The sequence below is a fragment of the Parasteatoda tepidariorum genome, chromosome 1 (assembly GCF_982258835.1).
Source record: "Parasteatoda tepidariorum strain Cologne lab strain chromosome 1, Ptep-v5.0, whole genome shotgun sequence".
NCBI lineage: Eukaryota > Metazoa > Arthropoda > Arachnida > Araneae > Theridiidae > Parasteatoda > Parasteatoda tepidariorum.
Window position 1 is genome coordinate 110,673,412 of NC_141755.1, and position 25,560 is coordinate 110,698,971.

Here is a 25,560-nt window from a genome sequence, read left to right on the forward strand (position 1 = left end):
GAAAAAAAGCTGAATTCCGTGGGTCTGGGAAAAATTGCATGTCTGCTTAATTAAAAACATTACTTACCTGCAAACAAATGGCAATATTTACTCGACATCCAAAGCTTGTGCTAACAGCTCTAGGAAATAAGCCTAAACCAGAAAATAATTTAGAGAATGAGGCTGTTAATCCAGCTCTAGGCCTCTCCTCAGCTACAACAACACAGGTTCGAACGCATCTCAAGTTTATTCCTCTCTGCAACGAAAAAGACTAACTATAATAATAATTAAAATGAGTAGCTTAAAAAATGATACAAATGCTATTTGCTTTATAATATATAAATATATAAAACATATTAGAACAAAAACAAGTATTAAACTTCCAGTGTTTCATTTGCAAACACAAAAAATAATAATTTTATCCCATTCTGTGAAAAATAATTAAATTATGTTAAAAACATTTTCTTTACTCCTACCAAAAATAGTCATAGACTCACATACTTACAAATAGTTACTTATTACATATTTACAATAAAATCACTTTAATTGTATAAGTTAAGTTCATCCTTCTAGCCTACTACCCAAAAAATAGGAATGCTAATCAGTAGAGACATTTCTCCATAGCGTTCTATATTCATAAGATTTTTTGCAGGATAATAAATATATGAAATTAAGGTTTTAATTAAGATTTTTTCAGCTTCTCAAATGGATAAATTTTAAAATATAATCAAAACCAAATAAATTAATAAATGCAATAGAAAAACTCTTTTGACAAGTAATTAAACTGACAAACAAACAGGCTCAACATTTTAAAGTTATCGAAAAATTCATAGCAGAGTTCAAAAGTCAACCCAAATATGAGACAGTCAACAAAAAGTCACTAAAATATAAAAAAACAGAAATTTATAACACTTTTTATCTAACAATAAAATTTGTTAAATGCTTAGAAAACAAATATTTTTAAATTATTAAACACTATCAAAGGATAAAAAAATGTGTGGAAAAGTTTTAATAAATGACAAGAATCCAAAAGTGAATGTGAATGTCTGAAAATTTTAAGAAATCATAGCATAATTTATAGGATTAAGGCAGTCTTGAACTAGTACCCATTTCTTAATAGACTAATATGTTTTTTTTAATTGTAAAAGCATATAAACTGAAAATATTCAAACTTGAAGAAGTTAATCAAGCAAAAGAAAGGACATAAGAAACAGGTGCGGTAGTGGAACAGGCCTTGAAATATCAAAATGTAGAAATCACAAGAAAATTGATTTTCTATTGTTTGGAAAGAATAGAATATTATAAAGAAAGTCATGAAATTAAAAATTAGAATTTATCAAAATTTTCCTTCTAGAATTCCATAGATAGCTTTCACCCCACCAACGGCACACTTTTTATTATTCTTTTATTTGATTAATCAGTTAAAGCTTGTAGCCCAGCCACTTTTTTTCCCTTTTTTGTGACTTGTTAATAATTTTCTCTTGCATCTCTGTGTTTCTCTCCTTCAGTTTGAGTGTACACGCTAAGGAAATTTCATAATTATAAAACGAGAAATATGGTATGTCTTTTTATGAAGCACTATTTGTGCTTTAGAGCATATTGTTTAGATAAAGACATATATAGTACAAAATTAAATATTTCATCACTGAAACAAATTTTGTTTGTTCTTATTAAGTTGTGAAACATATTATACTAAAAAGAGTTTTGCTTAACAGAGCAACATGTATTTAGATAGCCTTTAAAAAAACAATTATCATGTATTTTCAAAGAAAGAGAATAAAACAAATAACTGTGGAATTTTTAAATTTAGTTTTATCTGGATCAACCTGTAAGTACAGTTTGCCGAAAGGAGGTAATTAAGTTTCTAGCATAGAATCTCGTTAGAAATAGATAAACACTGCTATGATATAAATTTTAAATCTAAAACATAAGCATTATAAACTATACCAGCCTGTAAAGAACAATAAATGTTTTAAAATATTCTTTGGTACAAGGCAATAGTTCTGAGCATAGGCAGGGTGCATGGAGTTAAAAATTTGTCTGTAAAGAAAATTAAAAAAGTGTACAAGGCAAAATGATACTAAATGAATTTTTTAAAACAAGCTTAGTTTCTCTCCTAATGGTCACTGTAAAAAAAAAATTCCCTTAATAGAATCAAAGTATACAGAATACATTATGACCGGAATGTGTTTGTAAACCCTCTAAATGGGTAAGCACACACACAAATGGCCGAGAAATTTTGTAAGTGAAAATAGGCTATTACATTACCTTCAATTGGCTAATAGATGATCCTAAGCCTTTTGTGCAAAGTTCCATAATGCCATAGGAACAGAATGCATGACGAACTCTAAAATAAAAAATTAAAAAACAAATTAGAAATTATTAAAAACATAACAAAATTTTACTTATTTTTATTATTATTTAGAATGAATTATAACCTTTGCATTGCCTAATTGTTGACAACCAAAGGGCAGGATTAATTTCAACTTCAGATGGTGGGATTAAAATGGTATGGTGACCTGAATAAACACTAAAGTAAAAAAATATATGTCTTAATGCGAAAGAAATTAGCAATACATGCAGTGATGGCTTCTTACAATAAAAATATTAAAATTTTCATTAAATATTTTCATTTTATTTAAATATAAATATCAACAATTTCTAAAATGCATTTAAAAATTACTTCAACCTTAAAATTTACATATCAAATATAGAAGATTCATGGGAGAAAGTTAAATTCATCAATAAATTATTCTTTTTTAATTTACGAGTAAAAAAATTTTTCTCTCGTAACATATCAAAAATGTTTTAGCATACTTTTTCTTAAAGAGTTCAGTCCTATCAATAAATACGCATCAATTCCATTTTTATTAAAAACAAAATATCAGTATTTAGCTTTTATAAAGCTTACTTACAATTTCTGTAGAAGCACAAAACAGTCCAGTTGTAATTACTAAATTTGTTGTCATTTCTTTTAAGCATAAAAAAACTTTGGTTGGGAAAACACACTCCAACACCAAAGTTCAAGTATCAACAAAACAAAAAGTGCCATTTTTGTAATAATGCCGGCAAAAAAATATATGAATGAAAATTTTGGCAAGGTCATGACAACTATAAATGCAAACGTTTTTTACACCACTGTAGCAAGAATAGAATAAAAAAGACAAAATTTCTTTAGTTTTTGATATTCGAAACTTAATTATTTTGAGTCAACAATAAAAAAAAGAGGATACCTTTAAGTACAAAGCTTCATGAAAAAGTATTGAAAACTTTAAGATAATAATTGAAACTGTTTTATTATAACACATTTAATTTAAGAAGTACTTCTGGCAAAAATTTTTAAAAATAATCTTAGTCACAAATTATAATAATTTTGATAAAATAATTTTTGTCAATTTGGAGGAAATGTTGTATTAATTTTTTAAAAAAATATTTCCTTTATGTCAACGCATGTGTGAACATTTCATTTATATATTTATTTTGTAATCACTGTTGATCTGATCTTTGAATTTTAGAGATTAAACAGAAATATTAAAACCAAAAGGTTTTTGTGTATGTATTTGGAGAGAAAAGAATGCAACCATTCATAAGATAGTAAAGGAATTTCTTTCGTATTTATCAAGCCTATAGGTTGAAAAGCTATTAAAATGTCTGAATCATAAGAATAAATTGTTAACAATTTCCCTCTAAATGAATTTTCCATCGCTATGGAGATCACAGCTATAGTGACTATATGCAATTCTCATGTTATGAAAATTTTAATTGCTGAGAATTGCAATATATTTTTAGCAGAAAACACAAAAATAGATGATAATTTTAAAATGTTTATTATGCATTGCATCCTTTAATATACTTAATAATATGACAATAACAAAATGTTGATCATCTGCATAATAACACAGTAGAAAAAAAGCACTAAATATAAGAGTAATATAATAGTGATAGAAATAGACTTTCTAAAACATTATTAGTGTGAAAGTCGGAGAAAATTATTTAACTTATTTAGAGGCTTTAAGCAAGCACACCTGTAAAAAGACTAAAAAAAAATAATCAAAAGCATTACATTGAAAATATAAGATTGAAACAACTTAATTTTCTGAATAATTACTACATATATTAAAGTAAGAGAAAAAACTATAAAAATTACTTTTCTATTTTTACCACAATTTTTTTTTTTTTTGCAAAAAGAAAATATCAGGAGTTGGTTCTTAAAAATAGTTGCTTTTGCAGATTTTGTTATTTAATTCTCAGAAACTTCAATAGAAATGTAAAAGACTTCATGCTGCTATACGTTTCAAGTAGAAAACTTTATAAATAAAGTTAACAAGATAAGGATAGAATGAAAACCTCATTCATTCATTGACTAAATTAAAAACATAGTTTAAAATTTCATTTTATAATCTTCTCTTAATTGAACGGATTTTATTCACTATTCTGATTTCAGATATATTTTTTTAATTGCCTCTACCAAATTCAATATAAATCCTCCTTTTGCTGATATAACACATGCAAAAATATCGGAAATGATTCAAACTATTTAAGAGAAAAAAAAAAACTTTACTAATTTAATTGATGTGAGTAAAGTTAAGAAGTTACCTATTCAAACACCATAAGGCAAAATCTAAACAACAGTAAGGATCAAGGCCAAAAGCTATGTGTCTTGATGGATATAATTCACAGGCAAGTTTCATACTTGTACAGAAAAAGGTTGATACTGCATGGGACATCTGAAATATGTTATCTTTTTAAGTCAAAATACACAGACTGAATAAAGTTATAAATATCTAATCCCAATTCATTTGAAACAATATTTAAGGAATACAAATAAAACAGTAAAATATTTTTATACCTTAATACCAGCTAGCATTCCAGTTGGGCTAACATTTAAATCCAAATAAGTTATCATTTCAGTAGTTGGGGTACTATACATGCTAGTTAATTTCTCTTCTGGAATTTCATCAGTATCTAAGAGGAGAGGCCATGACTTTATATCAACAACATTGCCAGCTTCCTACGGAGAAGAAAAAAATTAAAAATCTAATTAATTTAAAGTTAAAAATTCTCATTTATTTACAATAATAATTTCCAAAAAGTTAAAAAAATGTACAATAAGTCATGTTAAATATATTAATTACACAGAGCATATAAATCACAATTAATGAAAAAAAAACACTGAAAGAACTTGAAAAACACTCCTTCTCTATGGTAAATATTTTAATTTTCTAACATTTTTAATGGACATTTTTCAAAAAGTGTTTTTTAGCCGTAATCCTACCTAACATAGTACATCTCACAGATATTCCTGCAAGTTCAGCCCTACATTCATTTTTGAGATGAATTTTATACAAATCAAGTATTGCTCAGCAGCATAAGTAAAAACATCTTGATGCTTTTTTAATGTTTGTTTGCCCTTAAATGAGTGTTTTTTTCTCATTGTAAAAATATAATATATTTCAAATTTATTCTTATCTCTATCAGTTATTATTCATTTTTAAAAATCAGAAATTGGTGGTAAATGAAAAATAATTAACTTTAAAAGTACTACAACAACAGGGAGTGGCAGGTGACACATCAAAGATTGTTTATGGTAAAAAAGTGGTATTTCAGGCACATAGATTTGTCCCCACCATGAACAAATTCATATTTAAGGCAAAAGATTAAACTGATCCTCAGTTCGATTATGTTTTTATAACATAAAATGTGTGAGGGTAACATAAAAATATGTTACCCACATGCAGGATCTTGGTGCTTACCTTAAAAAACCAAGAGTAGATGCATACTATAAACTAATACAGGGTGCGTAGACAGATTTTCCAACAAAAAATAAGCACCTTTTAAGTACTTTTTAAGCACTTTCACAAAAAAAATTCATAATTAGGATCTGACACAAAATAAAAATAAAAATTATTTTTCTTCCATCGTTAAAATTTATAACATAAATTCAATAAATTCTAATTTCTGATAAATATTGCAGTGAAAATTATGCATCGTTTGTAATTTAGAACAACAATCGATACGGCAAAGAAAAAAATATCTTTTTAAAAGATATAAAATTAAGCACTTTTTACAAAAAAAGCACCTTTAAGGTCTTTTAAATAGCGTAAATCAAAAATAAGCACCTTAAAGAAATTTTTAAAAACGCTACGCACCCTGTAATTTAGAATGAAGAAACGAATAAAGCATTTAGACTGAATCCAGTAGACTTTTCTCGTTCAGCGTTTTATGCACAAAACATTTTTCAAAAAGAAATTCAGTTTAATCATTTCAAAAAACACTAAAAAAAAATCTTAAAAAGTAAAAAAAATATCCACTAATGCTTACCAAATACACAATTAGGGACAAAAGTGAAAAAATGATTCCAGCATGATTATTAAACATCTGCACAAGCTTTATTTTTCAGAGAAATGTCTTCATTTACCACATAAACTTGTCATTATCTTTAAAAGTGTTTTTTCTATTCATGCCACTTATCTATAATCATCCCTTCATCATTGTCTATCACCCTTCCTTAATAGGCGCAACAATTAAGAGTAGCCTCAAAATAATTTCAGATGCAATTTACAACTTAGTGCTGAAAATACTTTATAGAAATTAATTTAGCATAGCAAGCAATATTAAGTTAAGAGAGTGAAAAAGTGTTTAACTTTTTTCAAAATTTATGTTACAATTGGTCAAAATATATTTTTACAATTCACTTTTGAATTTGCTAACAATACTAAAACAAAATCTGTCTTATTACTAACTGTGAGACTGGCATACCTTAAGGTATGCCAGTCTCACTGTTTTCTTATCATTATTTGTTTATGTTTACAGTAGTTATTTTTAGCTTCTTATTCTAACACCTTTCAAAATTTAGTTAGGCAGGTCTAAGTACCTCTGAAATAATATTCTAATTGGGGATGGTAAATGGGGTTAAATCTCAAAAATTATTCCTTGACATAGAATGTAATAAACATTTTAGCATAATTTATTTGAATGGCTCATACATTTATAGTTAGTTATTTAACTATTTGAATATTTCAATATTAAATAATCAAATAGTTAGTTTATTTAGGGAGGTAACCTTCACAAAATTAATAAAATAATTATTAATTTACACAAATCTAAAATGAAATTTATATAATTTTTCGCAATTCACAGTTTTGTTCTATTTTAATGAGACAATATGTTTACCATATTTGAAAAACTAATTTTTAACTTTAGATCTGTAGCTGGCAACCTGAAAAGACTAAAAAGAATTTGAAAATTAATTTTTTTATCTGTATTTTTTTTTTAATTGTTATAATTGTACTTGGCGTATGCCATTTGGGTAAACTATTTTTAAGTTTGACCTTGAAACTTAGATTTGTATAATCAGCGAACTTAAAAGCATACCAGAAATTTTAAAAAAGGTATACTTTGATGAAAATTTTTTCTCACTTTTGATGGCTGGTTTGGATTGGAAGGAAATTCAAAAATTAAAAACTCGACAATAAGAGGAAAACAAAATAACAATGTGCTAGAAACTTTACTAGTTGCAAAATAAAAAGTTACCCATATAAACTTTTCCTCTAAAATTTGTGTACATTGACATTTTGGAAATTTCCCTAGTGATTCTTGGTGTGAAAATCATAATAATCTGGTGAGTTTACTTGTTTTTAAGAGGTGACTGACAAAGACTCAGCTCATAATGAATTTTCTGATGTGGTAATTGTAATAAATTAGTTAATTATCAACTTTCAAACTGAGAGATAGAAAGATACATCTAATTGACAATTTACTGATATAAAATCATAACAAATTAGTTAACTTACCTGTTTATTAAACCATGACTTATAACTTAATAGTAATTTTAAATCTGATAGAACAGTAATACTGTAATGCAAATACCAATTATATTAAATTTGTAAATTTTTTTAAATATTTGTTTAAATTGCAAGCTAAGAAATGAAAAATATATCAATCAAAGAAAAAGCTAGTGAATAAGGCGAAAATTACAAAATTAAGAATTTATAGAACAGGAGAAGAAATATTTACAAGTATACTTAAATTACTTACCTCTTCTTCAGCATAATCTGTTCTTTGCTTTGAAATTACGCATATCCGTTCATCCCGTAACACTCTGACAGAAAACACAGCGATTCTACAATGTAAATTTATAAATTTAAGAAAAACATATCAGTAAAATGTATCTCTAGTACCGCACACAAATACAAGACCACCCTATAAACAGAAGTAAGAATTACAGAAAAATCATAACATATTTATATATTTAAAATGGATTACTAAAAATAGAGTATAGTTTTCCAGGATATCTATTTTATAATTTTATAACAAATAATAATGTCATTTCTTATATTAATTTAAAAAAAATAGAAATTACTATACAAGGAGTTTGTTGAATAGTATTTTAATTACAAAAAACACTAATTTTACACAGCATATATAGAACATGAAATTTGAAAAGAAAAATAAGCAACATCAGTTATTATAGATTTTCAAATAATCATTTTTCTTTAAAATATTCTAAATTAGAAAATTATAATCTTTCTATAACAATACTTTTTTAAGAACGAAAACTTTCAAAATATTTACCTTGACCGATTCTTTATGACAAAAGAACATGAATTCCAAGAAAAAGTTTTTTTTTTGTGCAAAACAGCTAACTAAAATAAATTGATAAATAAAATGTTATACACAGGGTATCTGCTACATTTTAAATTTTAAAATTCATGACTTTTCATGATTTTCTATGACTAATTCCAAGAGTTTTTCATGAATTAACAAAGTTACTATTTTCACTGACAAAAACAGAACAATAAATTAAAAAAAGCATTATAATAACATTAATTAAAATTACAGGTATAACCAAAACTGCTATACTCTGCATCTTTATATTTATAGATTTTAAATTTAACAAACAGAGTAAAGAAAGAGTTGAAACAATAAAATAGCTGAGAAAATACAAAAGCAAATAATTTTTTTTCTGTAGAATTATATTCTAAAGAAACTTTTCTTCCTCATCTGAAAGGAAAGAAATACTCCTGATTTTTCTGTTCTCATTTCGGAAGAAAAAAAATTCGCCAATGACTGGTTTGCTTCAACTAGAATTTTAAACTGATGAAATTTTTAAAAAAATAAATAATAAAAATTCTTAAATCACAGAAGAGTTTAAAAGATAATTTCCTCTAGAAATGATGTGTTTTCTTTCATTTTTTTGAAAGAACACCATAATTTTTAAAGAACATGATAAAATAATTTTATATTCTAATAAAATATGCCTGAGTGGTGATTTTGTTAGGAATTCAGATATATGGAACAGGATGAAATTAGGGGGGAAGGGATTCCATTTTAAAAAATATATTTTTTGGAAGTGGCAAAACATGGTTTTGAAGAAAGAAAAAAGCAATTTTGGAGCAGCAAAACAAAGATTCGGAGCATATTTAATTAAAAAAATGAAAACAAGAATTTAATAACAAGAGTTTTTTGCTCATTAATAACATATCTTATTTTTTACCCTTTTTTGAAGGTCCTTGCATAAACAAATTAAGTTTCTTTTTGGCATCTTCCAATGCTGTTAAATATTCTGCTATCCTCGACTTAGCCTCAGATAAGAGGAATAGAATTATTAGGACATAGCATTTTTTTTAAGAAGATATGGATGTCATCGGATTTATGATATCTAGTTCAACATCTATTAAATTTGAATTTTGCCCAAATTTCTGCATTTTCTACATCCAAAGATTTTAAGTCTTTTCCTGTCAAACTAAGAAAGGCAGAACTCTTTAAAAAACGCCCTAACAATCTTAAACTAGAGACACCATTTCATCATGCAACAAGTGAATCAATGGTGTCTCAGTTTGGAAAAGACCTAAAAATTTATCTAATATATCTGAAATATTTCTTAAAAATGAGCTTTTGGCAAAAGCAATTTAAATAAATTCAATATTGAGTGGCTCATACTATTTTTTAAATTAATAATTACTTTATTTAATTCTGTAAAAGATAATTTAAAACTCTAATTAATTTAACTATTAAAGGTTATTGAGTATATTTTTCTTAAAATTTAAATAAATGTTATTTATAGTAGTATATTTAACAAAACATTAACAAGATTAATATTGATCATACCGAATTTATAAAAATACGTAAAGAATTAAGCAAACTTTAAAACATTTATATTACAAATGCTAATTAGTGAACGGCCCCTAAATTTTTTTAATTAAAATTGATTACCTAAGTACAGTATTTCATTCATGAAATAATTAAAAAAATTAAATAATTTTTAAATGCAAATACAATGAGTATATTGAAGCTAAAAAAATTTTGTCAGAAGTAAATTATTATATTATCCCTACAAATCTGTGATAATAAAAAATTTTTATATCAATAGTTTTAAATCAAATCATTAAGAGATGAATTATAGTATTTTTAAATGACAAATCTGAAAAACATAAGATTTTTTTGCTGCTTTAAAAATTCTGAAAGCCCCTCTCTTCATACTTATTTAAAATCTTGCATCTTAACATTATTAAGTTTTTTCCTTGTTGGGATGATACAATGAAGTGTATGCTCAGATTTTAAAAAAAAATTGTTGTTTTATTTTTAGGAGCAAGCAGATAAAAATATATTTTGTGAATTGATAAAAGGCTATTTTATTTAATATATTTTCGTAAGTATTTTTTCATAACTATACAGTAAGACAATTGATAGTTAATCAACTTCTCCAATTAACCTAAACAAGGATAATATTTGCTTTTCAAAGTTGTTAAGCAATATTCTAAGATTAAAAAAAAACAATTTTTTTAGACATCTTTTTGAAAACCTGGAAAATATATATTTTATTAATGGATAGCATATGCTTATTTTAAGATAACAATTATTAAAAAATAATCACCAAGCCAATTATATGATACTTTGAAATTTAATGAGCGTAACTAACATAATCAATGAGAAGTTTTCATGTTCTATGCAGCTTAATAACTTTGAATGCATAAATAAACGGGCAAATTCAATTATAGTTTGAAAAATTGGATTATAGTTTTAAAAATTAGAAATATTAATTTACAGGTGAGACATTCCTTTGTAATTACGAAAAAAAAAATTTTTACAACAGAACTGTCTCTACTCAGAAAAAAAAATTGTGACGCCCTTAAAGTATTCTTTTTCAGCATTGCTTCTAAGTAAATGAATTGCTTCTTATATTAGATTTTTGCTTTGCCTATAATATTTAAATAGGTATACTTTATTTTTATTTTCTGAATTTAATTTCTAAAAGCAAACTTGAAATTTTTTCTTCTAATTTTATTTTACCATTTCTTTTTTACATTTTATCTCTTAAACATTAGTGACTATTAGAAGGGAAGATTTTGCATTTAAGGGTCACAAATAACCACCTTAAGATAATCAAATAAATTTTAGCTTCTAATTTAGTTTCTATACTTCATAATTAAATGATGTTTTTTTTGCATGGGGCCTATAAAGATGGGGAGATTACTGCCTTTTCACTCATCTTGTCTACGTAATAAAATAGAAAACAAGGTTAACAAATTTCAACACAAAAATAATTCTTTAAAAAAATTAAAATTTTATAATTATTAAAAAAATTATCATCACTGGCACTAAGTATTGAGCCCTCATTTGCCCCATACGACAGATTTCAGGATAGCTGAAGATCTTAAATTAGCGAAAGTTTTTGAAAATATGTTCACAGTTTTGGCCGACTATTGTAGGAAAACGGATTCTATTTTGCGTTAGGCTATTAGAATGGCTAACGCTAACTAATGATAAACTAATTCTTATTTTACAGCCGTAACTCTTTAAGAGGGATCAAGGGTAAAAGGGTATTGGAACGCTAACGATTTCTGACAAAGATCTTGAAGCGTTAAAATTTGAATTCCGAGTATCAATTTCTTGCAGTGCAAAAAACTTGTTTTTTTTTGGGGGGGGAACACTTTTTGAGGATGGCTGAAGATCTTTAATTGACGAAAGTTTTTGAAAATAAGTTCACACTTTTGGCCAACTATTGGAGGAAAACGCTTTGAATCTAATTTGCGTTAGGCTATTAGAATGACTTATGAATGACTTAGAATGAATGAGTTAACTAATGGTAAACTAATTCTTATTTTATAACCGTAACTCTTTAAGAGGGATCAAATGTATTGGAACGCTAACGATTTCTGACAAAGATCTTGAAGCGTTAAAATTTGAATTCCGAGTATCATTTCTTGCAGTGAAAAAAACGTGTTATTTGGAGGGGGGACAGTTTTTAAGGATGGCTGAAGATCTTAAATTGACGAAAGTTTTTAAAAATAAATTCACACTTATGGCCGACTATTGTAGGAAAACGGAATCCAATTTGCGTTAGGCTATTAGAATGTCTACCGTTATTTTATTTATAATAATTTTTTTCTCTATTTAACGTTGTGCAGTATTTATAAATAGGCTGCATTTTTTATTCGCTGAAAGTATTAAATTACAAAGGATACAACTTAAAATTTTTTCACTTTAAATTTATCAAATGTAATTATTTTCTGAGTTCGTTATAATATATCTGATTTTAACCAATTATATTTAATTTAGAATATGCATTTTTCGGGGTAGGGGATATTATATATACATATAGATAGATATAATTTATTTTAATGAAACGATTAAAAACTGACTTTACCAGTTTACATTACTTACCTTTAAGAATCAAAACGGTGGAAATTTGCAGACATTCTCTGACTTCAATAATTCAATTTTGCTGCTAAAAAATAATATATGTTAATAAAAAAATATTATATAGCATCATTCGTGAAAAGTTACATAAAACCCCATAACAAATCAATACCTCTGGGGGTACTGAATAAGGAGATTGATCGTTCAGGTCATGACAAATTACGATCTATTGATGGATGAATGGTTCCGCCCTGTAAAACTGGCTGTGACGTGTATTAGTGGCTTAATTTATATTCTTGGCTTTAGATCACGCCACTGAAAAACAGGAAACGCACCCTCTCAAAAATCAAGTGATTTGAAGAATTAAAGTTAAATGTAAGGGGAGAAATTGATGATGTTTTTAGTTATACCTTAGTTTAGTTATGGCAACAGAAAACTAATCCCTTCACAAAAATCAAATTCGTGAAAATACAAAACCACATTTAAGTAGCAATTCTGCTTATACGCGCATCAATTTAATCAAATGCGGGAGCAGAAAAAAAAAATCACGCTTTTTTTCCCGTAATAAAAAATATATAAGTACATAAAAAAAGGTGTAATACAATATAGACCTTGGTAGCATAAAAAATAATACTGGTAAAATCTTCAGTCGACCAGCTAATTATTTGAAGAAAAAAAATGATAAGGAACAAAGCCCAACTAAATAGAATACATCGATTAACCTATTAATAGGCCTACTTTTGTTCTTTTAATACAGTTTAGACAAAAAGGCAAAAAGAATTTCGTCTGTAAGCAAAATATTTTTCAGATAAAAGTTTATCTGTCAACAGGCTTACTAGGGTAGAGCATTCCTGGTTAACTTTGGAGGGGCAGACTGCCCTCAACCCGCTCGCTATGCCCATTTTTGGGGCCAAGTTCATCACTCCAAATTAAACATTTTTTATGAATATTTTAAAAATAATTTAAATTAAAAGCTAAATTTTTTTAACCAGGTATTTATTGGGTGGAGGGTAGGATTAATAACGATTATTCACAATGGCCAAACAACATTCTAAGAGGATTAACAAACATTTTACAATGGAATGTTTAGATTTGGATCGTTTCATGATTAGAAAAAGCTTGTTTTGGTTGAAATTTTTTTTCAGGGGGGGGGGGTTGAAAAATTTTAATTTAAATTTTAACTTTAGGGGTCTTAAAAGGGTTCACTGCGAAAGTATGGAAACATTTTATGATTTCAATCAGTTCTAAGCACACAGAAAATAAAATTCCTTTCCATCTGCATTATTAAAAAAAAGCTATGAGCGGTTCTTAGCAAAGAGATTATTTTCTTTAGAACAAAAACATTTTGGTGTTCCCACGTTATTTGAATCCCTCTGGATATAGTTCTATTGAAAACGAATTTTTAAAAACAAATTTTAATTGTAAAATTCAATTTTACAATTAAAATTGTTTGTTTAATTGTAAAGTTCAAAGTTTTAGCGGCAGCCAAATTCGACCGTCGAAATTGAGGAGACTTTGGAGACTTTTTTTTGAGGAGACTTTTTTTAAATATAAGTTTTTAACGGTAGGCCAGACGACTTTCGGTGGGTTAATTTTAGTCTCTTTCTGGTGGGATGACAGACAAATTTTTTTAAGATAAGTGCTATCGTTATGAGAAATACTTAGTTATAATTTTAGGTTGGTTAACGAGAAGTTTAGATAAAACTGTATATATAGCTCATTAAATTTGTTTTCGGGGGGGGGGGGAGCTCAAATACAATACATTGGCTTCAATTTTTCTTCTCAATTCAAACGTTTTCAGAGGAGTGTTAAGAAAAATAAAGGTTTTGGTAAGCTACCGATAATCAACAATGAATGATCTAAGCTTAAGCGCTAAGGTTTCATAAATTTGTTTTTACCGTACCTTTTGTTTGGGGGGGGGAGTGGGGTCTAGTGGAGGGTTTCTGCTTTAATGATTATCTATGATGAATTAATATTTTGTCGCAAAATTCAGTGTCAACTATACACTCTTCATTTAATGCTTAGAAGGAATTAGCGAAACATTTAAGTTAAAAGTTTTATTTCTATCACCTATGCAATTTTTTGGGGTGGTAAAAGAAGCACTTCCTTATTATTAGTATCTAATGGTTCGTACAAAGGGAAAGAGCTTATTTAGATTTGGTAAGCATATCGGGGGAAGAGAAATTTTAAATTCAGTTAAATTTGGTTGGAATAAAAAGGTTTAAAAAGTATATTAATGAAATATTATCAATTATTTGTCTGTGGGATAACTTGGTATATAAACTAATGGTAAACTAATTCTTATTTTATAGCCGTAACTGTTTAAACGGGATCAAGGGAAAAGGGTATTGGAACACTAAGGATTTCCGACAAAGATCTTGAAGCGTTAAAATTTGAATTCATAGTATCAATTTCTTGCAATGCTAAAAACAAGTTTTGGAGGAGGAAAAGTAGTTTTTGAGGATGGCTGAAGATCTGAAATTGGCGAAAGTTTTTGAAAATAAGTTCACACTTTTGGCCGACTATTGGAGGAAAACGCTTTGAATCTAATTTGCGTTAGGCTATTAGAATGGCTAACATTAAGTAGCAAAATAAGATAGGTTTCTTGCTGAAAAAAAGCTGGTTTTTCTTTTGAGTGATGGTGAGTTAAACAATCTCCTTATATTTCTAGCGAACTGTGCTACTAGGATTGAGGTAAAAAAGTTTTTATGGAAGCTAACAGTTATATGAGACTAATTTTTTGTGAAAAAAATGGAATTGGAAGAGTTTTACCAGAAAAACTTGTTAAAATGGTAATTGTTCATTTGTCTTAAGTTCCGACCCTTGCCAGTTTTGCAAATTCGTGATTGTTGCACTTTCAGTAAATCCATAACTACACTGATGGAAACAATTGAAAAGAGGAAAATTTTATTTAAAAAAAAATTAGGAAACATCTATACGCGAATGAGGGATCAGATGTGGGCCGGGATAACCCGATTGATAGGATGTTGGATTAAGGTTTTTTTTTTTTTTAAATTTGATAATTTGTTTCAAATAAATAAAGGTTTTTAATTCGTTTAGCACTTAAGTTTAGTTAATTGGGGTTAAAACTTGGTTTGAGTGAAACTTTCATTTTGGGGTGTAATGATGAAAGTATAGATGTACTCTATTTTATTTACTCTCTACAAACATTTCTAAACAAATTTGTATATTTACGGATTAAAACTTGTTCTTGTTATTAATTTTTATTTATCATAATTTTTTCTCTATTTAATGTTGAGCAGTATTTATAAATATGTTGCATTTTTTCTTGGCTGAAGGTATTAAATATACAAAGGATACCACTTAATATTCCTTCGCTTTAAATTAATCAAATGCTCAAATTTTCTGAGTTCCTGATAATATATCTGGTCAAAATAATATCTGATTTTAACCGGATTTTTAGAATATGCATTTTTTGGGGGAGGGGATATATACATTACATATATATTACATATATATTATATATAGATAGATATAATTTATTTTAATGAAACGATTAAAAACTAACTTTACCAGTTTACATTACTTACCTTTAAAAAATCAAAACGGAGGAAATTTGCAGACATTCTCTGACTTCAATAATTCAATTTTGCTGCTAAAAATATGTTAATAAAAAGATATTATACAGCATCATTCCTGCAAAGTTACATAAAACAGAAATTCTCTCATTTAAGACAGTTTTAATTTATTTACCATGTAGAATAAGTTAAGTAAAACTAGAATTTCTTCAACAAAAAAAATAAATTAAGGAATTTTATGGATATGCCATGTTATAAGAATTGCAGCTGATCTATGAATTTATATGAAGGCTGTAATAGGCTTTTGATTGGTGCTAATTTTTTCTAATACATAAGGTTTGAATATGGAATTGTTTATTGCTAAAATGCTGCATTGTATAATTTATAACTTCAAATTAAACTCTACCAAATTTAATTTTCTTAATATTGTTTTTATTTATCTGTAACTTACAAATGCTAATTTCGCAACGCTAGAGTTTATTCTAGAGCTACAAATCAGGTTTTCATGAAATTAAGAAAAATGTTAGCATTATTTCGAAAAAAATAAGAGCATGTATTTTTTTTCCTTTGAGAAACATCTACTCAAATTTCTCTGAATCTGAAATTATTGTAGACGCCGGTTGTAGTTTTTTTTATATATCTGGGAAATAAGACTCTGATTTTGCGAGTAAATAAAAACACAAAAGCGACTTTTTTTTAAGAGTTTTAGTTTTCATGAGATATATTTTATAGAGGGTCGTTTTTCAGATTAAAAATATTGTTAAGGGGGTTCGTTTTTAAGATAAAATAATTTGAGCAGGGTTCGTTAATGGACCCAAATTTTTCTTAAAATGAACCGTGAAAAGAAAATGTCAAATATAATCGTCAAAAAAATGTATTTAAAAAAATTAAATTAGCAAGTAACTAAATTAAATTTAATTTTAAAAATTAATAGTTTTATAAAAATTAAAATTAGAGCGTTACTTACTTGTGCAGCTGAAGTTTTAATTCTTCAGAATAACCAAAACCTTCAGCATTAAGTTGCGTTGGTTCTTAAATGTTTCCATAACAGGTTCAGCATAGCTATTGAGCCCCAGTTCTTCCTATTAATTAAAATGCAGTAAAGATAGCAAAAGACTAAGCAAAATCTGTAAAATTACGTTCTATGGGAATAATCCATAAGCAAAGGAAAAGACTGAAGAATGAGTGAAAATGATGACATAAACGAAATTCGATATGAGGTACGTCAAAATATATGACAAAGAAATGGGAAAAAAGCCCATTAACAAGTTGAAATAAAATAAATGAAGACAAACTCTAAAAAAACGATGAAAAATAAGATCCAAAAAAAAAAATTAAAACGAGCATCCAGGAAGCAATGGCAAATAAGTAAAAAAACAACGGAGAACAAGCATCAAGGAAACGATGAAAAACATTAAGGAAACGTTGAAAACAAGCACCAAATGTACAATAAAAAACAAGCAGCAAAGGAAACGATGGAAAACAAGCAGCAATGAAACAATGGAAAACAAGCTGAAAGGTAACAGAAAACAAGCCTCAAGGAAACGATGGAAAACGAGCATTAAGGAAATGAAGGAAGTCAAGCACCAAAAAACAATAGAAAACGATCAATAAGATTAAGGCAAGAAATAAGACCAAGAAAACGGTGGTACATAAAACGATATATTACGTAATCTGTTCCACGAGAAGTATAGTGCGCCAAAAAAAACGGAGCATGTACAAAATTGGTTTAGAGGTACGTCTAAAACATATCACAAAGGAATGGATTGGATAGAAAACTCTTAACAAGTTCAAATAGAATAAAGGAAAAGAAATCTCAAGAAAACGATGATAAATAAGGGCCATGGAAACAAATAACAATAGAAAACAAGCACCAAGGAGACAATGGAAAACAAGCACAAATGAGACAATGGAAAACAAGCACAAAGGAAACAATGGAAAACTAGCACCAAGGAAACAACAAAAAAAGCGCCGGAAACAACAAAAAAACACCAAGGAAACAATGGAAGACGAATACCAATGGGACAATAGAAAACAAGCTCCAAGGAAACAATGGAAAACTAGCACCAAGGAAATAATGGATAACAAGCACCAAAGAAACAATGGATAACAAGCACCAAGGAAACAATGGATAACAAGCACCAAGGAAACAATGGATAACAAGCACCAAGGAAACAATGGATAACAAGCAACAAGGAAACAGTGGATAAAAATCACCAAGGAAACAATGGATAGCAAGCACCAAGGAAACAATGGATAGCAAGCACCAAGGAAACAATGGATAGCAAGCACCAAGGAAACAATGGATAACAAGCACCAAAGAAACAATGGATAACAAGCACCAAAGAAACAATGGATAACAAGCACCGAGGAAACAATGGATAACAAGCACCAAGGAAACAATGGATAGCAAGCACCAAGGAAACAGTGGATAACAATCACCAAGGAAACAATGGAAAACAAGCACCAAGGAAACAATGGATAACAAGCACCAAGGAAACAATGGATAACAAGCACCAGGGAAACAATGGATAACAAGCACCAAGGAAACAATGGATAACAAGCACCAAGGAAACAATGGATAACAAGCACCAAGGAAACAATGGATAACAAGCACCAAAGAAACAATGGATAACAAGCACCAAGGAAACAATGGATAACAAGCACCAAGGAAACAATGGATAACAAGCACCAGGGAAACAATGGATAGCAAGCACCAAGGAAACAATGGATAGCAAGCACCAAGGAAACAATGGATAACAAGCACCAAAGAAACAATGGATAACAAGCACCAAAGAAACAATGGATAACAAGCACCAAAGAAACAATGGATAACAAGCACCAAAGAAACAATGGATAACAAGCACCAAAGAAACAATGGATAACAAGCACCAAAGAAACAATGGATAACAAGCACCAAGGAAACAATGGATAACAAGCACCAAAGAAACAATGGATAACAAGCACCAAAGAAACAATGGATAACAAGCACCAAGGAAACAATGGATAGCAAGCACCAAGGAAACAATGGATAACAAGCACCAAGGAAACAATGGATAACAAGCACCAAAGAAACAATGGATAACAAGCACCAAGGAAACAATGGATAACAAGCAACAAGGAAACAGTGGATAACAATCACCAAGGAAACAATGGAAAACAAGCACCAAGGAAACAGTGGATAACAAGCACCAAGGAAACAGTGGATAACAAGCACCAAGGAAACACTGGATAACAAGCACCAAGGAAACAATGGATAACAAGCACCAAGGAAACAATGGAAATCAAGCGTCAATGAAACAAAGGAAATTAAGCGTCAATGAAACAATGGAAAACGGACAGCATGAGAATGATGAAAAACGAGCACCAAGGAAATACTTATTCTGAGATGTTATTAAATGCAAATTTTACATCGTTTACTATATTTGAGAGAGCATGCTTACCATACATCGATTATATAAACTCACCTTTTATAGAGAACACTCACCCCCATTATCAACGATGTTTAGATAGTAACTTTTCTCGTTAGAATATAAAAATCTTACTTGTTCATCACTTCAATAACGGTCCTGAAAAAAGGTAAGATTTTGTTATGATTGATATTCCACCTTGTATTTACAACTAGTAGAAGAGATAACTCAAAACTTAAAGAAAATAATTAATTTTAATGAGACGGAAAATATATTTTTATATTTTGTCCCTCTAGACATTCAACACTTGGATTATAACTAGAAAGTCGTAAATTTATTATAAACATTTTGCTACGAACGTTAAATAGTTAAAGCAAAATTACATTAGTACTTCGTATATAATTTGAGCATTTTTGAAATAAATCTATTGTGTCTTTTGAAGCTTATTTTTCCTAAGGGCAAAAAATAGATCGGCTAAATTATTTTGTGTTGCTTATTTCAGCCTGTAATAGAATTCTTTTATTTTATTTCCAAAAAATTAGAATAAATTTACATGCATTTTTTTCTACTATAAAGCAATTTTCCATATAAGAGATCATTGCAAAAATATCTTTCTTACAATTACTGAAACAAATCTCCTATAAATTCTTAGTTCTGCAACACACATTTTGAACCACGCACACCTTCAAAAAATTTCTTTCTAACGTAAATTCACAATATTGTAGCAAATCATATATTTTTTACTTTTGCATTTTTGCCAATCTTTTCGTTGTTGCCGGAGAATTTTTTCTAGCAATAGCAAAATGTATCCATTAATACTTATGCTTTGTCTAATTTAACAACTATAAATATGATTAAAAAAATTATTCTCTCCACGGCGTAAAACAGATATAAATAACTATTAGTTACATGTTCATGCGTTTAGTGTTAGCTAAATAAAAAACAATATTAACTGATATTGCTTTTCCACTGTCACTTTATTCGAGAAATATTATATAATTTCAGATTTTATATATATATATATATATATATATATATATATATATATATATATATATATATATATATATATATATATATATATATATATATATATATATATATATATATATATATATATATATATATATATAGTACTCACTCAAGCAAACATTTCTTATCAAAGTATGCATGGTCGAAAACAAAACGCAAAAAAGCTGGCACATTTGGAAAGTTGTTTCATGCAAACGAGAAAACTCCATTCCTGCTGCGAGTTATTATTTGCATGTTATGGGAAGAAGAGCCTTTAGCTTGGTGGTCCTTTAGCTTTGCCGCCGCGCTCGCCAGATCTCTCATGTCTCGATTTCATTCCGTGGGGGCAGTTGAAGGCTCTTATGCATAAGACTCCCATTGAATCTGTAGAAGAGCTTGTCTTCAAGCTTTCGGCAGTTGCAGGGGAAATTCGCGATATGCCTGGTGTGTTTCAGAATGTTCGCCTATCTTTTCTTCGCCGTTGTACTGCGTGCTTAGCCGTTGCCAGCCACTTTTTTGAAAGCTTATTGTAATCACATCCCATTAAATTTGCTTTTATAACTTAACTTCATCATTCTCTGTGTGTTTTTGCCTCATATAAGAACATAACTTTTGACTCCCTCTAACGGTTTTGGGTTTTGTTTTCGACCATGCATTCTTTGATAAAAATTTTTTGCTTGGGTGTGCATTATAACTTCCTAAAATTTTGCCCATATTTTATGAATCACCCTGTATGTATATATATATATATATAGGGTGAACTTTCATGGGTGAATGACAAGTTGAGTTAAAGAAAGGTGAGTTAGTCAGTTCAGATAATTTAGAATAATGCTGAAATATTTTCAAGATATGAAAAAAATTAGGAAAAGAAATTACAAAATTTAACTACTGCGTTCATACTGAAAAAGCCAATCGTGATCTGGATGCATTGTGAAAAAATGATTTTCAGCATTTGAAAAGCTTAATGTTTTGTTTTAAGTTTATCGGAACTCTATCTGCACTTGGTAGTTTTTAAACTGTATTTAAATTACTACTATTTACAAGGCTAGATTTAGGCTCGATATAGCCACAACTGGATCTTGCGCCAATAGCTCCAAACTAATTAACTATCTGTACTTGAAATTTTAAATGCTCATATCTTGGTGAAAAAGAATATGCAATAACGGGTTAAGTGACCTATTGTTTTCGGAAATTTTCTTTTATCTGCTGCAATTTTACGACTGTGAAGACTGAAATGAAAAATAATAACTGAATTATTTTAAAACAACGATTTTGTTTTGCTACGGTAACCAATTAATTGAAAAAACGACATAATATTACGGTAAACCAAATTCGATTAATACATGATAGTATGCTGGAATATGATTATCAAACTTACCCAAAAAATTCCAAGAACATTTGATATTGATTCAGCAAAGGTTAAGTTGGTGAATTTTCTAAAGATTGATTGATTGCGTTCCTTTTTAACCCTTTCATTTAGCATTACACACAACGCGAGATAACTGCACTTCCATAAACTGAACTAAAAAATTCTAAGATATTTATTAATTTCACCTGAAACAAAACTTATTAGTCGTACATTGATAACAATTAAGTGATAAAATATTTATAAATATATTTATTGCAAAACATTTTCTGTGTAAGTAGATATATGACTTATCACTCTTATAACATGTGATAGGCAACAAAAATTTATCATAAATTTGGCAATTAAAAAAAGCGAATTTTAATTATAATAAAAATTTTATTATGAAAAAAAATTGATTAAAAAAACTAGTTTTGAAGTTTAGAGAAACTGTAACAGTTAAAAATTCTAACAACAATTTATGTGTTAATCATACATTCTTCATTCACTCATTCTTTCAAAAAAATTACAGCCTTTTTTCAAAATTTGACCATTAAAACATGTACTTTAAAACTAGATCAATTAAGTTTTTTGTAAGAGAATGCATGTTCTCTTAGAACATGAATTGAAAATTCCAAATTAACAAATCCAACGCCCAATCTTTGGAGTAGCTCACTTTCATAATTCATATACATTCAGGATATCCATCAAAGAGAATTTATCGGATACATATTAAGTTAGCAATGCATTCACGTGGGTTTTTCATAAACTAATAATATAGGGAGACTGCTTTATGGGGGTTGGTAGAAGTAGCCATTAACTTGTCATGTGACGGATATTCGACATACCTCAATATTTGACGTGGACGAATTTATTTGTCTTGGATTTGGACAATATATTGAACTTAAAAATAGTAAAAATAAATTGAAAAGGTCAAACCGTAAATTTATTTCTTGAGCATTAATTACTCTACTTATACAATTGTTTAAACACTCTAAAATTTAGTAGTAAATTTCACAAATAAAAATTCAATCATCACTTCAATATAATAGACGATTATTTTATTGAAAAAAGTTTATGCAGGCATGTGAAAGTTGGAACAAAACTGAAAATATTTAGAAACTACATGGTTAGATTATTTCGCTTCTCAATTATTGAATTTTTTTTCCTCAATGTGCTGTTTTTTAATACATATTTTTTTTAATGTTTACATTATTTTATTGAATTACTATTCTGTCTTAACAAAATTTGCTGAATTGTGTGTAAGAAATATAAGATGGTAAAAACCACTACATATTTCTTTCACAATTGTAGGAAGCAATTTTTTAATAGATAACTTAAACTATTAATGTCCGTATTCTGCCATTTGCGTTCATACAAAAAATTTGTTTACTGAAAAAAAATGCTAGTGCTTGCATGTTTCAACAAAGTTCATATTTCCATAGTAGTCGATTAAGGTTGAAATCTGTTATTTAAAGCAGTAAAAAGTCAAAAACGAAATCCCTAATCACGAAGGTGGGTTTGAAAATAAAATTATGCTTCAATATTGAAAGAAACAGAAGTTAAAAGACGATGAAATAGGTTTCATCAGGCAATCAAACCGACTTTTAAGTTTTATCACGTCATCATGGATGAACACTACTGATTTTTCACACTTCGATAAAAATTTTTAATGATTACTCTCTTAAATATTAACTCACGTACCCTAATGTACTTACTTTTTATTTCATTTTTGACAAGGATTTCATAATTATGCATTAAGAGTGGTTATTACAGAATATCCAGTACGATAGGGGAAAAAAAGAAACACCCTGAATAACTTTTATCCATCTCTCTGAAGTGGATGAAAGTCCTCAATTATATGGATCTAAGTCATAGCACTGCAATAAAAGTAACGTGAAGAAAGTGCAAGTATTTATTAACAACACTGTTTATGAAGAATCTTGCGCATCAAGTGGTTTCATAAAATTTGTAATGCAGAAACCATCAGAAGAGCAAAACAGAAACCGATTCATTTGCAAATTGAAAAACGTAAATGAAAATGGGTTTGTCATGTTCTATGTAAACCTGAAAATTTTAAAATAAGTCACGTTTTTGTTTGGAACCCTCAGAGCAAAAGAAAAAGAGGGAAACATAAAAGTACTTGGTGCTGGATGATTGTAAACGATAGGAAAGACTTGAAGATAGGAAAAATATCTGGCCATAAATAGAGTCAGATGGAAAGCTCGTGATAGAAGCCCTATGCTCCAATTCGGAGTAAAAAGAATATGTAGTATGTATGTATGAATAACTTTTATTCCCTAATGATCAGATTTTCACATACTAGGACTCAATCTTAATGATTTGAAGTGGTGACCTCAAATCTGTTGATTAGTTAGTACAGATGATATTTTTAAGTTACGAAATCTGTCATAAAACGTACTTTATCTAAATAAAGATACTTCTTATTTCGCCAGATTTGGATTCCTGACCCTCAAAATGAAAGGGTTTACCAGCAATCTGGGACAAGATCCGTATAGTTTGGTCGGGAGAGCTGTAGTAAGCTTGAATCCCTTAATGTTAATTTTACTTTTTGCGTATTTCGCCACATCTCTAGAGCTTTTTAAGCGAATTTAAAAAACTCTTGCACACAAATATAAAATTCGTTTATTCAAAGATAAATCCATGCAATCTATATAATTATAATAATTTTTTTATAATAATTATTTATTTTTTTACATTTTATTTATCAATAGTCGAAGAAATTTTGAATTGTAAGGTATACAAATTGTAGTGTATGTATATAGCGTAACATTACACACGATTCTTTCCTTAAGAGCAATGCAACTTTTTAAGAGATATTTGAAAAGGGGTGGGGGTGGGGAATTGCTGCTGCCTTTTCCTATTTTATTAGTCCATGGCTGGTTTAAAACCTTTGAGTTGAATGCTTTGCTAACTATGAAGTTCCCTGGACACTTTCTATTTATGAAAACACATAAGTATTACAAAATATCTCCAGGTAAAATATTCAGTTTCACACTTAGGAAATCTAAATTGCACATTAAAGCAGAATTTTAAATGTAGAAATGTAAACATATAATAGAAGTTCACAATACATTAATGGAAATTTTCTGAACATTAAAAAAATTTCACTTTGTAATCCAAACTTCCAGAGGAATATTAGTTTTTAATCCAGGAATACACAGATCCTTAGCTTATATATTGAAATCACAAGCCAAGAACCACACTATGATTGCAATTTTTTGTGTGTAATAAATAAAAGTTTAAGAGAAAATTGAACTTTCTTTTCAATAAAGAAAATTAACTAAAATTATAAACAAATATATATAAATACCTAGAAAATAGAATGTTTCGAAATTTCCTATTAGCACCATTACGCATTTTTACTGATTCAGTATTCTATTCTGAAAAAAAATTTGCTATATTTACTTATTTTTAGAAGATATCTTAAATAATTGTAAATTAAAAGATAAAAATTGGCTCAAAGTTCTGATTTTCTAAGCAAACAACATGATTAGATAAACATCCGAAAAATGACACCTTTTACAAATTTTGGAAGCATTTTTTCGCTTTATACATGAGGTTAAATTTATTTTTGAGTTTATTTCATAAAATAGAGCTAAATTTATTGAAG

The 25,560-nt window shown here is 28.3% G+C and overlaps 2 protein-coding genes across 2 annotated transcripts; both read right to left on the reverse strand.

The window, feature by feature from the left end:
• LOC147816708 (disco-interacting protein 2 homolog C-like) lies at positions 1 to 2,369 on the reverse strand. The gene is made up of 2 exons (XM_087169195.1): positions 2,248 to 2,369; positions 1 to 235 (listed from the first exon to the last, which is right to left on the reverse strand). The coding sequence occupies exons 1-2, from the start codon at positions 2,293 to 2,295 to the stop codon at positions 47 to 49; spliced, it is 237 nt and encodes a 78-aa protein (XP_087025321.1). The 5' UTR covers positions 2,296 to 2,369; the 3' UTR covers positions 1 to 46.
• On the reverse strand, positions 2,295 to 25,332 carry LOC147816709 (disco-interacting protein 2 homolog C-like). The gene is made up of 9 exons (XM_087169139.1): positions 25,261 to 25,332; positions 21,960 to 22,113; positions 17,128 to 19,729; positions 16,173 to 16,237; positions 12,646 to 12,706; positions 8,017 to 8,101; positions 4,829 to 4,990; positions 4,576 to 4,706; positions 2,295 to 2,509 (listed from the first exon to the last, which is right to left on the reverse strand). The coding sequence occupies exons 7-9, from the start codon at positions 4,907 to 4,909 to the stop codon at positions 2,401 to 2,403; spliced, it is 321 nt and encodes a 106-aa protein (XP_087025265.1). The 5' UTR covers positions 4,910 to 4,990; positions 8,017 to 8,101; positions 12,646 to 12,706; positions 16,173 to 16,237; positions 17,128 to 19,729; positions 21,960 to 22,113; positions 25,261 to 25,332; the 3' UTR covers positions 2,295 to 2,400.
• Between the last annotated feature and the right edge of the window lie 228 nt (positions 25,333 to 25,560).

What these genes read in the sequence shown, in the direction of transcription:
- LOC147816708 (XM_087169195.1), bottom strand. Translation starts at nt 2,295, where the DNA reads ATGGAACTTTGCACAAAAGGCTTAGGATCATCTATTAGCCAATTGAAG. An exon ending in CATCTATTAGCCAATTGAAG is followed by an intron (nt 236 to 2,247) that starts GTAATGTAATAG and finishes TTTTCGTTGCAG; the next exon opens with AGAGGAATAAACTTGAGATG.
- LOC147816709 (XM_087169139.1), bottom strand. Translation starts at nt 4,909, where the DNA reads ATGTATAGTACCCCAACTACTGAAATGATAACTTATTTGGATTTAAAT. An exon ending in GAATGCTAGCTGGTATTAAG is followed by an intron (nt 4,707 to 4,828) that starts GTATAAAAATAT and finishes AACATATTTCAG; the next exon opens with ATGTCCCATGCAGTATCAAC. An exon ending in GCCTTATGGTGTTTGAATAG is followed by an intron (nt 2,510 to 4,575) that starts GTAACTTCTTAA and finishes TTTTTACTTTAG; the next exon opens with TGTTTATTCAGGTCACCATA.